General features: G+C 34.6%; 3 protein-coding genes and 1 long non-coding RNA gene across 9 annotated transcripts in view; 2 read left to right on the forward strand and 2 right to left on the reverse strand.

The window, feature by feature from the left end:
- LOC122516057 (zinc finger protein 395) overlaps positions 1–8363 on the reverse strand; it is a 94446-nt gene extending 86083 nt beyond the window's left edge. Inside the window, exons 1-2 of one of the 5 annotated variants that reach the window (XM_043633618.1) lie at positions 7002–8363; positions 5738–6612 (exon numbers count right to left, since the gene is read on the reverse strand). In XM_043633618.1, coding sequence (XP_043489553.1) covers positions 5738–6121 — 384 coding nt within the window. In that variant the 5' untranslated portion in view covers positions 6122–6612; positions 7002–8363. The other 4 variants (XM_043633609.1, XM_043633627.1, XM_043633599.1 and 1 more) reach the window with 4 other exon arrangements.
- A 457-nt stretch (positions 8364–8820) lies between these two features.
- On the forward strand, positions 8821–9399 carry LOC122516085. Its single transcript, XR_006303485.1, has 2 exons — positions 8821–9008; positions 9296–9399. It is a non-coding gene; the product is annotated as an uncharacterized LOC122516085 (long non-coding RNA).
- Positions 9400–10307: 908 nt separating this feature from the next.
- On the forward strand, positions 10308–12168 carry LOC122516190 (toll-like receptor 2). Its single transcript, XM_043633847.1, has 4 exons — positions 10308–10556; positions 10688–10921; positions 11035–11195; positions 11466–12168. Exons 1-4 carry the CDS (start codon positions 10308–10310, stop codon positions 12034–12036), a joined length of 1215 nt encoding a protein of 404 aa, XP_043489782.1. The 3' UTR covers positions 12037–12168.
- A 900-nt stretch (positions 12169–13068) lies between these two features.
- On the reverse strand, positions 13069–15736 carry LOC122516130 (lipoyltransferase 1, mitochondrial). 2 transcript variants are annotated; one of them, XM_043633710.1, is made up of 4 exons: positions 14738–15736; positions 14288–14395; positions 13964–14177; positions 13069–13631 (listed from the first exon to the last, which is right to left on the reverse strand). In XM_043633710.1, the coding sequence occupies exons 1-4, from the start codon at positions 15284–15286 to the stop codon at positions 13282–13284; spliced, it is 1221 nt and encodes a 406-aa protein (XP_043489645.1). In that variant the 5' UTR covers positions 15287–15736; the 3' UTR covers positions 13069–13281. The 2 variants fall into 2 exon arrangements, with proteins under 2 accessions (XP_043489645.1, XP_043489636.1); XM_043633701.1 differs by having other exon boundaries at positions 14726–15736.
- Between the last annotated feature and the right edge of the window lie 744 nt (positions 15737–16480).

Genomic DNA, 16480 nt, shown 5'->3' on the forward strand with positions numbered 1-16480 from the left:
TTTCTACCACGATTTATCATTGCTGGAAAGAGAAAATATAAATTTCCTCAGATAAATATTATATTCTTTGTCATCTCTTGTAATTTCTTATCCTCTTATAATAAAATTGTTGTTGACTGCACAATAAAATACTCATTGTGAATGTATAATTATACATCGTTATCAATTAATCGATCTTATCTTTCTTTCCCTTACTCTTTTCTTTTCTTTATCTTCAATGATTTCATGGTCACCAACTTGTACATTGATAAATATCGTCGGTTTAACACCCCCCTCACCCCTATCCTTTCTTTTTTAATTCATACTAATTTGATCTATTATAAATCGGTTCCTATTTCATATCTCTCACTTATAAAAAGATTTAATATTTATATATTGAAATAATATAAATTACCAAAAATAAATTATACGATTTTTAATTACACGTGCCAGTTAAGCAACGAAAATAAAATGATAACTATACTAATATGTTTCACATCGAAACCGGACATAGTTGTGCGTAGTGGTAATTATCCAGTTCATATTTTTTTCTTTCTTTTTTTTTTCTCTCTCTCTATTCACCGGCTTTACTATGCGTTAATTTTCCACGAAATATAAACGTGGTCACGCCTGAGCTATCTAACGGAGGTAGGAAAGATATTGCGTTAACGCGTGTTCCACTTGGACTTGGGGCTCTCACCTGTAGCTCCTGTACCGTCGTGTTTCCAGCCACCCTCTCTCTATCTTTATCCCTTCCCCCTTCTCTCTCTCTCCCTCTTTCTCTTTTTTTGCTCACTCTCTGTCCGTCTGACTCTGTCTTTCTTGATCTCGATTTATCTGTTCACTTATCTTTTTTAATCCTTGGAATTTGCTCGATTCCAATATCGAACGAAATCGCCTTTCCATTCCCCTTAGATCAACGATTTTGTTCACTTATTCCATCTCTCTTTCTAATTATTAACACATACTCACATATGTATGGATTTAATATCCGCATAAATGCAACTATGTATACAAAAGGTAATTTATAATAATTCGATGATCAAAGTATAATATTTTTTGTATTAATAATATTAAATATTAATGTAATTATTAAATATTTATACATATATATTATACAATACATATTATACAATTATTTTATTTTTAATATTATAAGAAGACTGAGATAAACAATTTCTTGTAAAATTATAACAAATTTCATTGAAATAATTAGGGAATAAAAAAATGTCAACATTTCGAACGATTATTCGTACTAATACATTTATTATTTCTATGGTCATCTATTTTCAATCTTTATCCAATAACGCGGATACCGTTTATAATCGAAGGCTTCCCGACCTTGCAGACTATATATACACAATACATAAAAGCTACTAGATATTTTCTTTCTTTTTATGTATTATAATAAATCGTTGATAACAAAGAACGTATAATACTTTTCTTTTTTATTTTTTATCAAATTGGCACTTATAATATCACCATAAATAATTAAATAAATAATTCAGTAAATAATAAATATGAAAATTAAAAAAAGAAAGAAGAAAAAAGTGTAGGGGAGGAATGATAAAGTAAAGGGAAAAAATTTGCAAACGTTGTGTCAACGTTAAACAAACAATCGTTAACAAATAATTGAGACAAACGATTTAAATAAATAATAAAATAAAAAGAGAAAACGTGGGGAAAAATGATAAAAGTACAACAAAATGGGGGATAAAAATGGCGTTGAAAATGTGACTCGTTGGATGCGTTCCTTACGTGGTTATACTCGGTGGCGTGTATTACGGTACGCTTCTATCCTTTACAAATCTAGCCGCGCCCACGTAGCGGTATCGGGAGCAAAACGTGGATATATTTCCTTGCCACGCCTGACCAAGCGCAACACGCAACACGCTACACGCTACACGCTCTTACTTTATTCCTCTTCACGTTTTACGTGATACTTGCACACGTTGCATTTACCAAACGCCGCCGAACGTGCCAAAGTCTACCTTCCTTTATCAAAAATTACTGGCAAAAAATTTTTAATATAAATATGTATGTATATATATATATATATATATATATATATATATATGTTTGTGTGTATAAGTGTGTAGATGTGCATAAAGAAAAAAATTCCCTCTGAAAAGAACCGCGAGTAAATTCGATTCGTATTAGTTTCCAATCGAACGACGTACTTTTCCCACAAAAAATCCAAACCCTTATAATGCTTCTTTTCTAATCCTCGCTATTACAAATAATTGTAAATCTGTCGAATGTATTTTCTTGTGTTCCTTCTTCTTTCGGGAATATTTATAAATATTTTTATTAATAAACGGCTATCGTATGTGACTATTTCTTCATCAATATTGGATTTGGCTAGCAACATGTTGCAATATTCTCGAATTGTTTAAGATTACTTTATGATTCTATGTTATTGTGAATAATTCTTAAACACAAATATATTATAATATTCTTCGAATGATAAGGATTCAAATTGATTGGAGAAATTGAACAATCTAAAATTGAATATTTTACATAAATATTTTCTTTCTATTTGAAAACGAGTAAAAATTCAACAAAAGATACTTTTCCCTTCCAAATTCTAAACTATTGCAACCATTGAAATCAATGTTTTAAATTTTTTTAATATCGAACGATATTATCTAAATGTTAAGTGTATCTAAAGTTTTTAGACTTATAGTCTTAAAATCTAAACAAAAATTAGGCTGTAACAAGTCTTGAGAAAGAATAAATAATTTATTCCTAATATCATATAGAGAGAGAAATCTAAAAAACCTAAACGAATCCAAATAAGTCTAATCCTGTACATCTGTTCAAACCAAAGAAAAAGAAAAAGAATGGAAAGAAAACAAAATGATAATAAACTTAAAATAAGACCGACATATGAGTCACACATTTGTCAAATCAATGAACTCCACGATAAAAAGTAGAACAAATTTTTGTATCATTTGTTATTGATCGATCATACACATTTTTCTCATTTACAATGTTAAGAGCCTAATTATTAGAAAATTTATATTAAATACAAAATATTAAATATTGATCAAGTGCTTTAATAATAAAATTCATAAAAAGAAGTTAAGTTAATTGTTTTGGCTCGTAAACAGATATAAGAAAAATTAAGATAGTTTCATTGAACTGCATCTTGTATAGGTACTCATATATAAAAGAATCGGAGTTTACATTAAAGAAAAGTGAATATAAGATAGAAAGAGAAAAAAGAAAAGGGAAGTTTGATTGATAATAAAATTAGTCCAAATTCTAAAAGTTGAATTAATTTCATTTGACCTATGAACGAATCGTGTATGCACAGATACATATAAAAAAAAAAACAATGTAATGCTTCCGTTGAACTGCAACTTATTGTTAGTAGTGGTCACGTATATAAAATCAAAGCTTACATTAGAGAGAGGTGAATGTAAGATAAAAAGTAAGAGAGAGAAAGAGAAGGAAGAGGGGAAAGTCGAAAGTCGAAAGCGCTTCGGTTCGAACGGCGCTTACATCACTAGGATGTAGCATTGGAGTTTCTAGTAAGAAAAGGAGGGAAAGAAAATCCCAGCCGGCCGGCCTCCTCCATCATCCTCCACCATCATCCTCCTACTCCTTCACCACCACTACCCCCTTTCAACTCTTGTCGTTCCCGTGAGTGCCGCGGGGAACAGGCCGGCATGCACATGCGCACGACGTAAATGGGCCACACGCTCGTCGCTCCGCTTTAGGAACGAGGTCACGAAAATTAAATTTTCTGATTAACGGCACGCACACGCCCGGGAGTGTGTAAGTGAGAGAGAAAGAGATAGAGAGAAGAGATAAATGATAATATACAGTCAACATCTTCTTCTTCTTCTTATTAGTATTATTCTTTCTTCTTTCTCCTCATCTTTCCTAATCTTACCCTAATCTTAACCTAAATTTTATTCAAAAATGTTTTCTATTTTTAGATACAATTTAATCCATTTTTTCAGTTTAGAAGAGTTAGAGATTTTAATCATTTATCATCTTCTACTTTACTCGTCATGATTTTTAATAATACACTAATCTTGCTTGCAACTGTGAAATTAAATTGATTTCTTTTCTTTTTCTTTTTATTCTAAAATTTATTAAATTTTTTTTTTTAAGTACCTTTTAATAACTCGATCAATGTGTATATGTTATCTTAAGCACTTGGGTTCTGTTTTAACGCCTTTGAGAATGTTATGCTGAGATCATAAAAGAAAAAGAAACATATAGAAAGAGGAAGAAAGAGAGAGATAGAGATAGCATGCGTATGCTTTGTCTTTAGTTCGGACGCAGTTCTTAGATACGATGCAACTCGATGCAACGCGATACTGTGCGCGTGCGAACCAGAAACAAAGGTGACAAGATCGAGCGCGAGTTAAACCATAGTGCTGATGATGTTAGTGTTGGTGATGATCGGTTGTTTTCGAACAATTAAATATACTGATTGACATTTAAATTTTTATTTTTGCATTATACGTGGATGGTGTTTCAAAAGTTTAAATCCCAACATAGAAACTGTTCAATCCATACTTAAATTTATTTTATACTTTTTAACTTAAAATACGATGATAATTAAATATGAAGATTTTTATTTTTAAATGATAAATATTTTGAGTATTCAAACAGTAGACATTTATTCATCATAATACTTGGCGTATCTTCTAAAATATTAATCAACTACTTTTATGTATTATGAAAAAAATTATTATACAATGTGAAAGGTATTAATACGAAAATATACAAGTCTAAATTATATTTGTAATAAGCAAATATTAATCATTAGAAAAAAGAACGATCTTTTGATGCAACGATAAAAAAAGAAAAAAAGAAAAACAGGGAAATTACGTGCTAGTACACGAGCGTGTAATTTGAAAGTTACATCGGTTTGGAAAGAGAGAAAGAAAGAGTTGAGCTGCATCTAACGACACAACAACCAACAAATTGAAGCTTTCAACCGTGGTATATCCGTGTTGGTTTTTTCAATGACGTAGCGTAAACCTCATCAAAAACAATTGTAATAAGAAAAAATCGATGATCGGTTAAGAAAGGATTCTTTCCTTCCAATTTCATTTGATGATTTCTTTTCATATCTGTTTGTTTTTTTTTCTTTTCGTCTGACTATGCATATAACATAAGACAGTTACTTCCGTGCATCGTTAAGCGCGAGTTAACCCGATTAACGAGTTCTCCTCTCGTGTGCGTGCACGTTCTTAATCGGATGAAGGAAAGCAAACATCGAGAAGGTTTAGCGATCGAGCTCCTCGCACGTACGACCTGTCATTGCTCAAGCGTGGCTTTGGAAGCTCCGAAAGGAAAAACCGCTGCTGAGAGAATCGAATGAAAGATAGTTAAAGAAAGAAAAAGAAAGAGAGAGAGAGAGAGAAAAAGAAAAAGAGAGGATCGTTCGATGCGCCGCGCCGCTGCGGTGTGCGACCCGCGCATGCGCGCAAGCGCGTCAACTCGCCGGGAAAACCGGCGAGAACGATCTCGCGTTCGACGACAAAACTTTTCAAATATTCTCGCCAAAGATCGTTACTATCTATTTAAAAACAAAACAAATCTAATCTAAAGCAATTTTAACAAAGGAAAAAATGTACGTTGAACGGTAATAAACAACGAAATAATAGATAAGAATTTAATCGAACAGAATAAAATTATAAATTGTTCGATAATAAAGATATAGAAATATAATTGCGAATAAAAAAGGTTTGATGATAATGAGAAATATAAAAGAGAAGTGAAAATGACTCACCTCCTGTCCGTTAGGTGCAATGATAACGTCAACCTCGTCTTCACGATGTTGAGTGACCTCGGCTTGTATCTCCCTACCGTTGTAGGTTAGGTAAACCTTCTGACCGGGTACGAGGCGTGCGCCGGTGACGGAACCAAATCCGGGTCCTATGAGGTCACGGTCGGAATATTCGGTACTTGGACTCGGTGGTCGGCCTCCGGGCACCGAGTCAAATCTAACGGAGTACCGAGTCTTCGGTGTTATACTCAAACCAGACTCGGACGCCGCCGATGCCGGCGTCTTAACGGCGTGTATAACACCGCTATAATATTTGCCGTCCTCACCGGGCGCGCACACCCTCGTACCGATTATACTGCGCTTCGCCAGTCTCTTGCCCGTCGACATTATTCGAGCTCGAAGCTTTTTCCTCTCCACTCTGCCGGTCGGCGACGCGATTACGAAGAACTGAATTTGACTTCTTTTTATTTTCCCTTTTCAAAAATTATTTTATTTCTTTTATTATATAGAGAAGGATATAGGATATATATCTCTCTATATAATCATCTATCTGTTTCTCTTTTGATCACTTAACGCGACAACGTACTGTGTTTCTTTATCTATCTATCTACCTCTCCCTCTCTTTCACGTTCGGCTTAACACACTCAACTTATTCGAGTCTTCGCGCGAACCTCGCTCGCCCTTCCGCCTTCCGTTTGACGCACCTCTTCCCCCCCACACGACACACTACCACTGCGCGCTCTGTTCTCTTCCTACTTCACCGAGACCTTGCACTTTTTTTATTATACCACACTTATCCTTCTTCTTTCTCTTCTTCTTTTAATTGTTTCCTTTCTTGTATTTTTGTATCTTTCGAACTAACAAACAAGTCCTTCCTTCTAAACAATTTCACTAATATTGATTACGATTTCGTTACGATCCGATGATCCACATGACGCAACGCGATCTCGATCGGCTCGAGATCGATTTAGTGGAATGAAAATATGCGATAGCTGAGGACGATCAGTATCAGTAATAACAACAGATCGAATAGAAGAGTAAAATGAATCGATTTGAAGATCGTTAACGCACCCCTCTTCTCGGCGCTATTCGGCGCGAGCGTGCGTGCGTGCGTGCGCGCGCGCACACGCGGCTCTTTAAACGGTGCCACGACGAGCGTCGTAATTTTCTGTCGTACGGACGACGTAACGGAAGATACCGTTCTCGTCGTCTCTCTTATTAATATTATTATTATTGTTCTTCTTATTGTTGTTATTATTATGATTACTGATAGTGCTGCTGCGTTTGCTGCTACTGCTGCTGTTGCTTTCGCTGTCAGTGCTCCTCGTCGTCACGCCGTCCTCATGTTCACACCGGCACCTCGCGATCGATTTCGCGTCGATGTACTTTCGCTCGCACCTAACCAACGACGGCATAATACGTGGAAGCAACGCACTACACTCTCTTCGCTCGTCCAAAGTACGCGACTTCAGACTCGGGCAAAAATAATTATGGGAAATAAACAAAATAATACTATATACATATATAGATATTATGTATGTATGTATGTACGTGATGCCGGTAACCGGTTGGAAATAATACAGAAGAACAACAACAAAACTCGTACGATGCTGTTGATTAAAATCGGAACGATAAAGAAAAACGGAAAGATTAATCGTAACAATAGTAATAATGCTAGTAAACAACAATAATCAACTGATGCAAGAGTATAGAACAACGACACTAAAAAACCATTACGACGACGATGCCAAGAACCGATGATGATAATCGGTATTATCTCAATATACGATATGGTTTTAATTCACGCGATGTTGGCTGACATATGACGCACAGCTGAGCGGCCGGGAAGGACTGAGGACAGACAGAGCCGTACGGCTTTCACTGCGCCGGCCGGCCGGCCACCCGCCTGCCTACCCCTTCCCTCTCCCCTGAAGGAAAAACAGCTGATAGATAACAACAAAGACACGTGACCGTCCGGCTCAACGCCATTGGCCAACCGCTCTGACCTACTTACTCCGATTGGCCGAGCGAAGCGAGTGAGAATCGGGGAAAGGCTGGAACGCGAGCGCCTACCTCCCTCGCTCCTTCACTCACACTATTTTCTTCTCTCGTTCGCTGCTGAGACCCTCCGAGCTCCGTACCTCCTCCCCGCTAATGAAACCCCCTCCCGGCCTACCTTACCGCTCCTCTTTCATCTCCCTTCTCCTACCCAATCCATATCCCTACTCCACACCCTCCTTTCCTCCTTGTCAATCTATCTATCTCTCTCATTCTTTCTCACTCTTACTTAGCTCAACACGTTGGCTCAACGAGACAAAACTTTCGAAAATCAACATCTCGAGAATTATAATCAAATTCATTCTATTTTTCTTCTTATTATTGACAGTATTCTTTTGAAAAAGATTCATATTTCAATGTACTTTTTTAGTATTCGATATTTAACACGAAGGTTTTCTCGATCAGCTGTTGCCATCGCGTTCGCGAGACGGCGCATCAGCTGTGTGGACGCCGGTGACGAAACGAGGACGGCTTGTTTAAAGAGAAAAAGAAAGAAACAGAGAGAGAGAGAGAAAGACAAAATGAAACGACACGCGCGCCATTCGAGTAAAGAAAAAGAGAGATGCTCTTAACCGACCGTCGCCCAAAGAGATGCTTATTATCGACGCTTTCGAACTGATACCACCAAATTTTTCTCTTTCTCTCTTTCTCTCTCTCGCTCTCTGTCTATCTGTTGAAATCAATGATGATTTCTTTTTCAAAGACGACGACAAAGATCTTTTATCTCTTTCCTTTCCCTTTCCTTCCACCTTCCTTCTTCCCACGTCCATTGTTTCGTTGCGTTAACTTCGTGTCCGTGATAATGCGTCACGTTTAGATCGTGTTGCGTATTTATTTATCGAGGAACGCAGAAACGCGCGCGGCACACTCGACGGAGACCGACACTAGCGCCGTTCCCTGCGAACTATTCCGGGGATTCCCCCACCACTGCTACATGCGTCCTACGCCATATCGTTTATCATTGCTTTCGTCATCCCTCTTTCTCTTTTTATTTCTCTCCTTCTCATTCTCTTTCTCTTCCTCTTTCTTTCTATTCCTCGTGTGCAAACGTGGGCGACTGAAATCGAAACGCTTTTCGCGATGACGATAGCTTGGTGTGACGAAATCGCGCGAAAATGTGCTTTAAATCAAGTGAACGATGAAATTAGAGGGAGTACGTACGACCAAAAGAATATCTATCTATTCTCTATCTCCCAAATTGCGAGTTTACTTTGACGTAAGAATACAAAAACATATACATTATCGGAGTGGTCTATCTTTTAAAGGAATTTGGACGAATACATTTCTTAACTTAATTTTAAAGAAATAAACAACAAATCATCTTTAACTAGTAATCTACTTAATGTATTATTAATACTATTTAGTTCCAAAAGGTTAATACTTTCTCTATTTTAAAATAACAAAACTTTGAAATAATCTGAAGATGATTTTTTTTATTTATTTCGAATTGAACTATGGGATGCATTCGTTAGATACAATTAATTCGTATAATCAAAATGACAGAAAGAGGGTGAAGCTGGCAACCTATCCTCAGTGTAAAAACAATAAAGTGCTCCTGGAAGTAGCAATAAAAAAGCTACTACAACAAGACGAAGTCCTAATAAAAAGAGGAAGAAGAAGAAGAAGAAAATGACAGAAAGATCAAAAACAAAGAAAAAAAAGATCGATGAGAAACTATTGAAAACATAGTTTCTACCTCAGAAAAAACGATTACTACTAACGCCATTCGTTTAGTTGTTTTATAATAACAGTTAACGACCTAAACGTTTAAATTACGATCTAAGCCCTTGAAATCGATCGATCTCCTTATTCTTTCCTAAGCACCTTCCTTTTCGATGCATTCTCGAATGTTCGGAACTTCGTGCAAATAACGAGCGTTCTCATCGTTCACGACAATGATCTTCCTAGAAACGTTTCAAATTTAATGACACTACCCTCCTTCACTACCCTCCTTTCTCTTTTTCCCTTTCTTTTTCTTTCTTTTTCTTTTTATTTATCTTACACTATAAAAATCTTCTTTAAATTACAGCTTTAAAATGGACACAAGAAAAAGAGAAAGTGGTCAAAGTTAAAATGTATTTTGGAATTTGAACTGTCCAATAATAAACAAAACAAAAACTTAAGAGAGGCTTTGCAATCTTACAAATATTATACGTGTATACGTGTGCGTGCATGAATGCGTTTTGCGTGCGAATTATAGATATTTGTGTATGTGTATATGTATGTGTATGTATTTATTTATGTATAAATACAAAATTTGGGAGAGACTTATTTAATACTTAACATATCGAACAATTCATATATCTAAATGCGATATGTATACATGTGTACATGTGTACGTATATATGTAACCAAAGAGATAAGATTACGTGTCTATCGCGAGTGTTCTTCTTCTCGTGTATGCCACTTCTATTAAAACCGTCTCTTTCGTTCTATCGCGCTACAAATCGTGTCAAGCCGTAATAATGAGACAACAAAGTATCTTCTTACGCTTCTCTATTCTGTGAAACTCGATATGACTTGCCGGATAATCACAAGTTCGCGTTTCCTCGCGATCCTTGGCTCGATCACTATCCTTTCCTCTCTCGTTCTTGCCGATTATTCTTGTTCGGTTTTCTGTAATTGTGACATTTGGTACGGTTTGAAACGTGCCAGTTGTGTTGGACGAGGTATTTATAGTATTCATACCGGTGCACCCAATTTTATACAAGCTTTAGATTTATCAGGCAATTCGATATCTTCTTTAGGAAATAGTGAACTTGCAGTAAGTATAAAAATATTAATATATTTTATGATATTCACGATAAAGAAAGGTAATCTTGTTTTAACTCTGGAACATGCTAATTGTTTTATAATTCTACAGACTTTTTTCTATTACGCAATATTATTTTTTAGGATGTCGGGTTGACAAATCTGAAATATCTAAATTTGTCAAAAAATTCAATCAGTGATATTAGTTTGAAAGCTTTTTTTATGATCACCGAGCTGACTGTATTAGATCTTTCAAGAAATCGTCTCTATCATCTTCTCTCAAACATCTTTCTTGAAACCAAGAATCTACGTGTATTGAAATTATCCTGGAACCATTTTGACACACACGTACCGAAATTGGATTGTCCATGGTTGACGGTAAGTATTGTATACTTTGTTATGTAAATCTTCGGACATATAACATAGAATTCCCGATGAATGAATCATATTTGTATAAATTCATTATAATCTATGGGAAATTGTTTATTTAGGAATTGGATATGCGCTCGTGTCAAATCAGTCACATACCTTTGGACACGTTCGCAAGACTGACTCATCTTCGAAGCCTCGATCTCACAAACAACATGATGATTCAGCTAGATAACGTTATCCTCGAGCCCTTGCAATTCTTAAGGAAACTATTGTTGGAAGGGTACGTTGACATCTTCAACCTACTTTATATGCATGTTCATTGTATGTAAGGTTCCATTAGTTCTAACTGTCAACTAAATTAGCTCAACGACTTTAGTCCGAAATAAACGAGAATGATCTTTTATAAGGTAATAAAAGATCGCCAATTATCATTGAAAGAATCTCTCGTTGCTTTATCCTAACATTGTATGCATTGCAATCTACCTTACCGACTGAAACGATATAACGTAACATTAACAGTAATATTAATAACATATCTTATTTTTTTCAGAAATCCATGGTCTTGCAATGGAATAATATATGATCTGGAAAAAAATCTACGTTTGAGGCACGTGGAATATGACCCGATTTGCAATAAAACATCGCAAGGGCCAAAGAAATTCGAGAAGATGATATTGAAGCCATTGATGGATTCGAAAGTTCGTACGAATTTTTCAAAGGATTATGTAAAGCTCGAGGAAAGTCCTAAATGTAATAACGAAATCCAAAATTCATCTACTACTTTAACTAAAGATTTACAAACGATTTATAAAAAGTACTCGTCCATGAAACCCTATTGGTTTTTAATTATGGGATTTTTACTTGGTTGTGCTACGGGCATGTTAGTTTGTTATTTGTATTCTTGGAAAAAATTCATATATTGCTGTCGCGAAGACAATTATCATGCTCGTACGACGTACGATACTCAAGGAGTTTTTCTACTTCGTAATCAATGGCACGTAGCAGCAACAGGGCCTACGCTCAATTCAAGTCAAACAGTATCCTGTCCAGGTACTCCTCCGCCACCGTATCGTGAAGTTATGTTACGACCGGGACTTTATAGAGCCGCAACTCCAATTTAAATAACAATACTACCGGATACGGTACGTGATCAAAGTAACGTTAGAAAAAAAGAGACTCCTTTATATTACGCACCATCGTATAATAATATTCATGTCAATTAATAAATCGATTATCGTGCTTTCATCATCGCAGTATATTACACGGCAGATTGAAAAGTTTTGAGTCCCAACAAATAACATATTAGTTTTAAATAAAAATTGTGCGGGTAAAACTGGTTTCTACGTCAGATTCAAAACTTGTCAATTCATCCACGTATGTTTTATAAATTAAAACATTTTTTTTCTATTTTGTGCATACCTTATATAAAAATTATAATAGTACGAGTTGTTAAAATTTGATAAAAAACGAAATAAAAATTGCATAAATTGGAGAGATAACATTCGAAATGATTAAAAGTATTAAAATCTAGTCCTAAAGTTATAGTTCGTCATAAATTAGGATGTTTGTAAGAATTATTTATTTAATATTTTATCTTTAAAATATATATGATATAAACAATATATATACAGGGAAATGCATTTAAATCAGACCATTTAAATTTCTTCATTATTTATGGTTTTATGGAAAAATTTTTAAAGATAAACTTACTCTATTTAAAGTAGCACAATTAGTAATAAAATCTTTTTTTTACCGAGATCATTTTTTTACAAGATCTCGAGATAACCGTTATTTCAAATTGCTAAAAAACCAAGTTCGTACTTAAATTTAAATATTTCCGAAACAATAATTTTTTAACATGTATGGTTTAATATTTATTTTGGTTTTTTATAAAGAATTCATTAAAAAATATTCCTTTAAAAGAGGGGTAGTTGTCAAGAAATCTCTTTAAAAAATAACTTTGAGGAATTGTTTCATAAAATTATAAATATAAAAATAATTAGATGTATCAATTTAAATGGTTCACCTTGTACATATATCTAATATAAAAACGATTAAATATATTTATATACACACGATATCAGTTTTATAATATTTTAAAAAGAAAAAATATATATACACTAAAGAGGAAGAAAAAAACTAAAGAAAAAAAATAGCGTAGAATATAAAATTAAAATCAAAATACAATATTAAAATACAAGAATGATGGGAAAATCTTTGATAGAATGTGATATCATTGATAAAATGTAATATCATTGAAAAAACGTGATGTTATCTCTACTCGATAATTGATTTCTTCATTTGCCCTTCATTCTATCTTATCGATGTTGCTGCTTCTTGGGATCGTCCGAAGGAATAACGATCGATCATTGAGTCGCCACCATATTAGTCTTCTTTGTATTCTGAGACATGCTCTCAGCGAAATTCTTGCAGCTGATCAATGCAATTATGTTGTCCATAACGTTGCTATCGTATTTCATACCACGAAGATTGGTGAGGACATTAGTGTTTTGATTAAAATCGGACGATGCCAAATTTGCCGGTAAACTCATTCTTATTTCCTCGACTATACCTTTTTGTATTTCTAAAGTCAAATCGAGCCGATAAATATTTCCATTTGGTGCTGGTACATCGAAAGTTTTCGTTACTGAGAAATCTGGAGTTCTTCCATATGTCCATTCCCACGAACAGAATTGTTCCTTCAATTTATCTATACCTAGAATAATAATTTATTATATTAAAATATTGTTGCATTACAATGACATTTTATTGACTGACTTTTTCAAAGCCGAATTTAAAATTAAACTGATGAAAATAAAATTGTTCATTTTTTTAAATTTTATTTACGTTCAATAAAGTAAATAAAATGTTATTTATTTTTTGATAAAAGAAATTTATCTTATGGATAGAAAATTTATTTAAAATTATATATGTTGCTTTATGTGTTAGGATTTTGCTAAAAGAAATAACTTTTTATGGGATTTAAAATAAATATACGCGCACAATGTAGCAGAGGCCTTGAATAAGTTAAAAGAGAAATCTAGCTACCTGGGAACCAATCCTCGGAGGGATTGATCATTTGAAAACCTTTTTGTTCTTGTATATGGTCATAGCCACCATCTTCGAGGACAAGCGGCTTTGTACGTAAATATTCCCAGCCTACGGCATTTATGAGCTTGTCTATTTGAACCTCGGAATTAACTTCCGTTAGATTTTTTATTGACGAACGTGTAGACGGTGTAGCATTTGTTTTAATTCCAGTCTGTAAAATTGATCAAACATTTTAATAAAAAATTTCTTTTTTTTTTAAATATGTACAAAAGAAAATATGCATATAAGAAAAAGTGAAATATGGTTGAAACATTTGTTTACCTCTTTCTTCTGGAGACTCATACTCAACAAAGTTTTATTAGCAGCTACTAAGAGCGTACAATGATGGTAAGCATTAGGTCGTCCTAGTTTGGCTGCTGTACCAGATACCTGAGTTATAATACAGTCAAGGCTTCATACAAAATAATAAAGAATAACCTTTCGATTTCTTTGAAGACGTTTTAAAATGGCTGCCATTTATTTGACTATAACAATACCCTGTATAATATTATTACTTAATAAAGAATAATACAAACATTAAAGACAAGTACCTCAAAAAAAAAAAGGAAAAAAACTAATTCTCATATTTTAGAACAATACAATACAAAAATGTAAACACGTATACAATATACAGGTATAATGACGTCACAAAAGAATGCAATTTTCAAACGTCTACGTTAAAATACGCGGGAATTTGAAATATTATGAGAAATACATTACATCAAAGGATACTTTATATCGTCCCTCGACGACAATATCTTCCCGTTCGTTAACAACAGCTTTCAATCCCCACTCTCGATATAATGCTCTCGTGATAATATCCAAATTATATCTCCTATTATATCTTTGTTTCGGCGTGAAAAAGGAAAGATTAAGATTGCCATTGTCGTGATAAACAGTACCACCGCCGCTATTACGACGTACCAATGCTATATTATGCTTCTCCGTGGTACGAGTATCACACTCGAGCCAAGGATTTTGATGGCGGCCGATTACCACGCATGGATCGTTACGCCACAATAGCAATATATGATGATTCGTGAGGTCGAAATTACGATACAGCCAATCTTCTAATGCCAGATTGGTGAACACATCAGTGGATTGGGATATGAATACTGACTTCCTGATAGAATCGTTATTGGAACCGTTCTGCCCTTGTTTCACATTGAAACTCGACGAGACCCATTTTACTTGCAATTTCGTTCGTTCGAAAGTATTCCAACGAGAACAGAGAACACCTCTGCCGATGATTATTCTACCGCACTTGTTAATCAAAGACATTTTATCTCACTTTCTCTCTTCTGTATCCACGTGACTTTATTCTTCAATTTATCGACAGAGTAATGTGATACTTCCGTATCGTTGTCGACGATCGGTAAATGTCGGTAACTCAAATTTTCTTATTTTTGTTTCTCTCTGTTACGTCGGTAAGACAGAACACTATTGATGGTTACTTAATTTTTTTATCTTCTTTTCTTTATTTTTTTATTATTATTTTCTCCGTTACGATGAGTTGATCCGACGATTATCAGTTTTATAATTAGACTAAACACGAACGTCAAGGCTTCTCTCTCTCTCTCTTTTATTCTTCTTATTCTTCTTTTTCTTCTTCTAATATTATACTACCTCGAAATTCTTGTTTAGAGATTAGACGACAGCTTTGAAAGATGTATTGATTTTTTTTTTAAATAAAGTAACAATTTTCTCTTTTTCTCTCTCTTTTACTCTAATGAGTTGTATGTCTCAATGTAACGTCGGATTGGCTCGCCGTGATGGAGATTAGGTAGTCGTGAAGAGCAATGGTCTGGTGTAACCACTTCCACGTTTGATCCAGGCTGTTAATGCGGTACCGGATACCCAGACAATCTCGACAATCCTTTTGCATTCCTCCGTGTGCTGACAGTTTGAAAGAATTAAATTTCAATAGCTCCGAAAAAGAAAAAAGATTTGAACACAGTTACACGGTTTCACGTCTAAACTTTGAATTTGTTGTCACTTGACTTTAATAAAAAAAAAAGAAAAGAAAGAAAGAAAGAGACTAAACGATTATAACCCCTTCACAAAGTAGAAAGTATACGTGTGTATACGGAAAGTTAGTCGTAGATTAGTTTCATGTGAATTTAAAGAAAGGAAGAAGTTCGAATCGATTCGCTTGCAAATTTCTCGACGAATAACAGTCGATCGTTCGACTTTTAACATTATATCGAGCGCATACCCTACACGACGATGGCAAAGTGTAAGGGAGGAAAGGAGAAAGGAAACGGGTCTTTTAACACACGCAGAGAGGTTATCTGAGTTCGAGGCACAAAGTACCAACGCATGATTATATCGACTCGATGCTATTTTTCGTTTCTTTTCAACCCCACCTAAATATTTCCCGCCAATCAACTATTCACGCGTTCACAGGGTGGTAGTTATTAATTAAAAATCTTTCAAATATGAACACATAATAGAAGATAAGACTAAGAAATTAAC

Source organism: Polistes fuscatus, unplaced genomic scaffold (genome assembly GCF_010416935.1).
Source record: "Polistes fuscatus isolate 324 unplaced genomic scaffold, CU_Pfus_HIC Scaffold1, whole genome shotgun sequence".
In the NCBI taxonomy this organism is placed as follows: Eukaryota; Metazoa; Arthropoda; class Insecta; order Hymenoptera; family Vespidae; genus Polistes; species Polistes fuscatus.

Excerpts from the sequence above, each read along its gene's own strand:
- LOC122516190 (XM_043633847.1), top strand. The coding sequence starts at position 10,308 with ATGACTTGCCGGATAATCACAAGTTCGCGTTTCCTCGCGATCCTTGGC. Across the intron at positions 10,557-10,687 it reads TAGGAAATAGTGAACTTGCA|GATGTCGGGTTGACAAATCT; the intron begins GTAAGTATAAAA and ends ATTATTTTTTAG. Across the intron at positions 10,922-11,034 it reads TGGATTGTCCATGGTTGACG|GAATTGGATATGCGCTCGTG; the intron begins GTAAGTATTGTA and ends TTGTTTATTTAG.
- LOC122516130 (XM_043633701.1), bottom strand. The coding sequence starts at position 15,286 with ATGTCTTTGATTAACAAGTGCGGTAGAATAATCATCGGCAGAGGTGTT. Across the intron at positions 14,178-14,287 it reads TGAGTCTCCAGAAGAAAGAG|ACTGGAATTAAAACAAATGC; the intron begins GTAAACAAATGT and ends TCAATTTTACAG. Across the intron at positions 13,632-13,963 it reads CTCCGAGGATTGGTTCCCAG|GTATAGATAAATTGAAGGAA; the intron begins GTAGCTAGATTT and ends TTATTATTCTAG.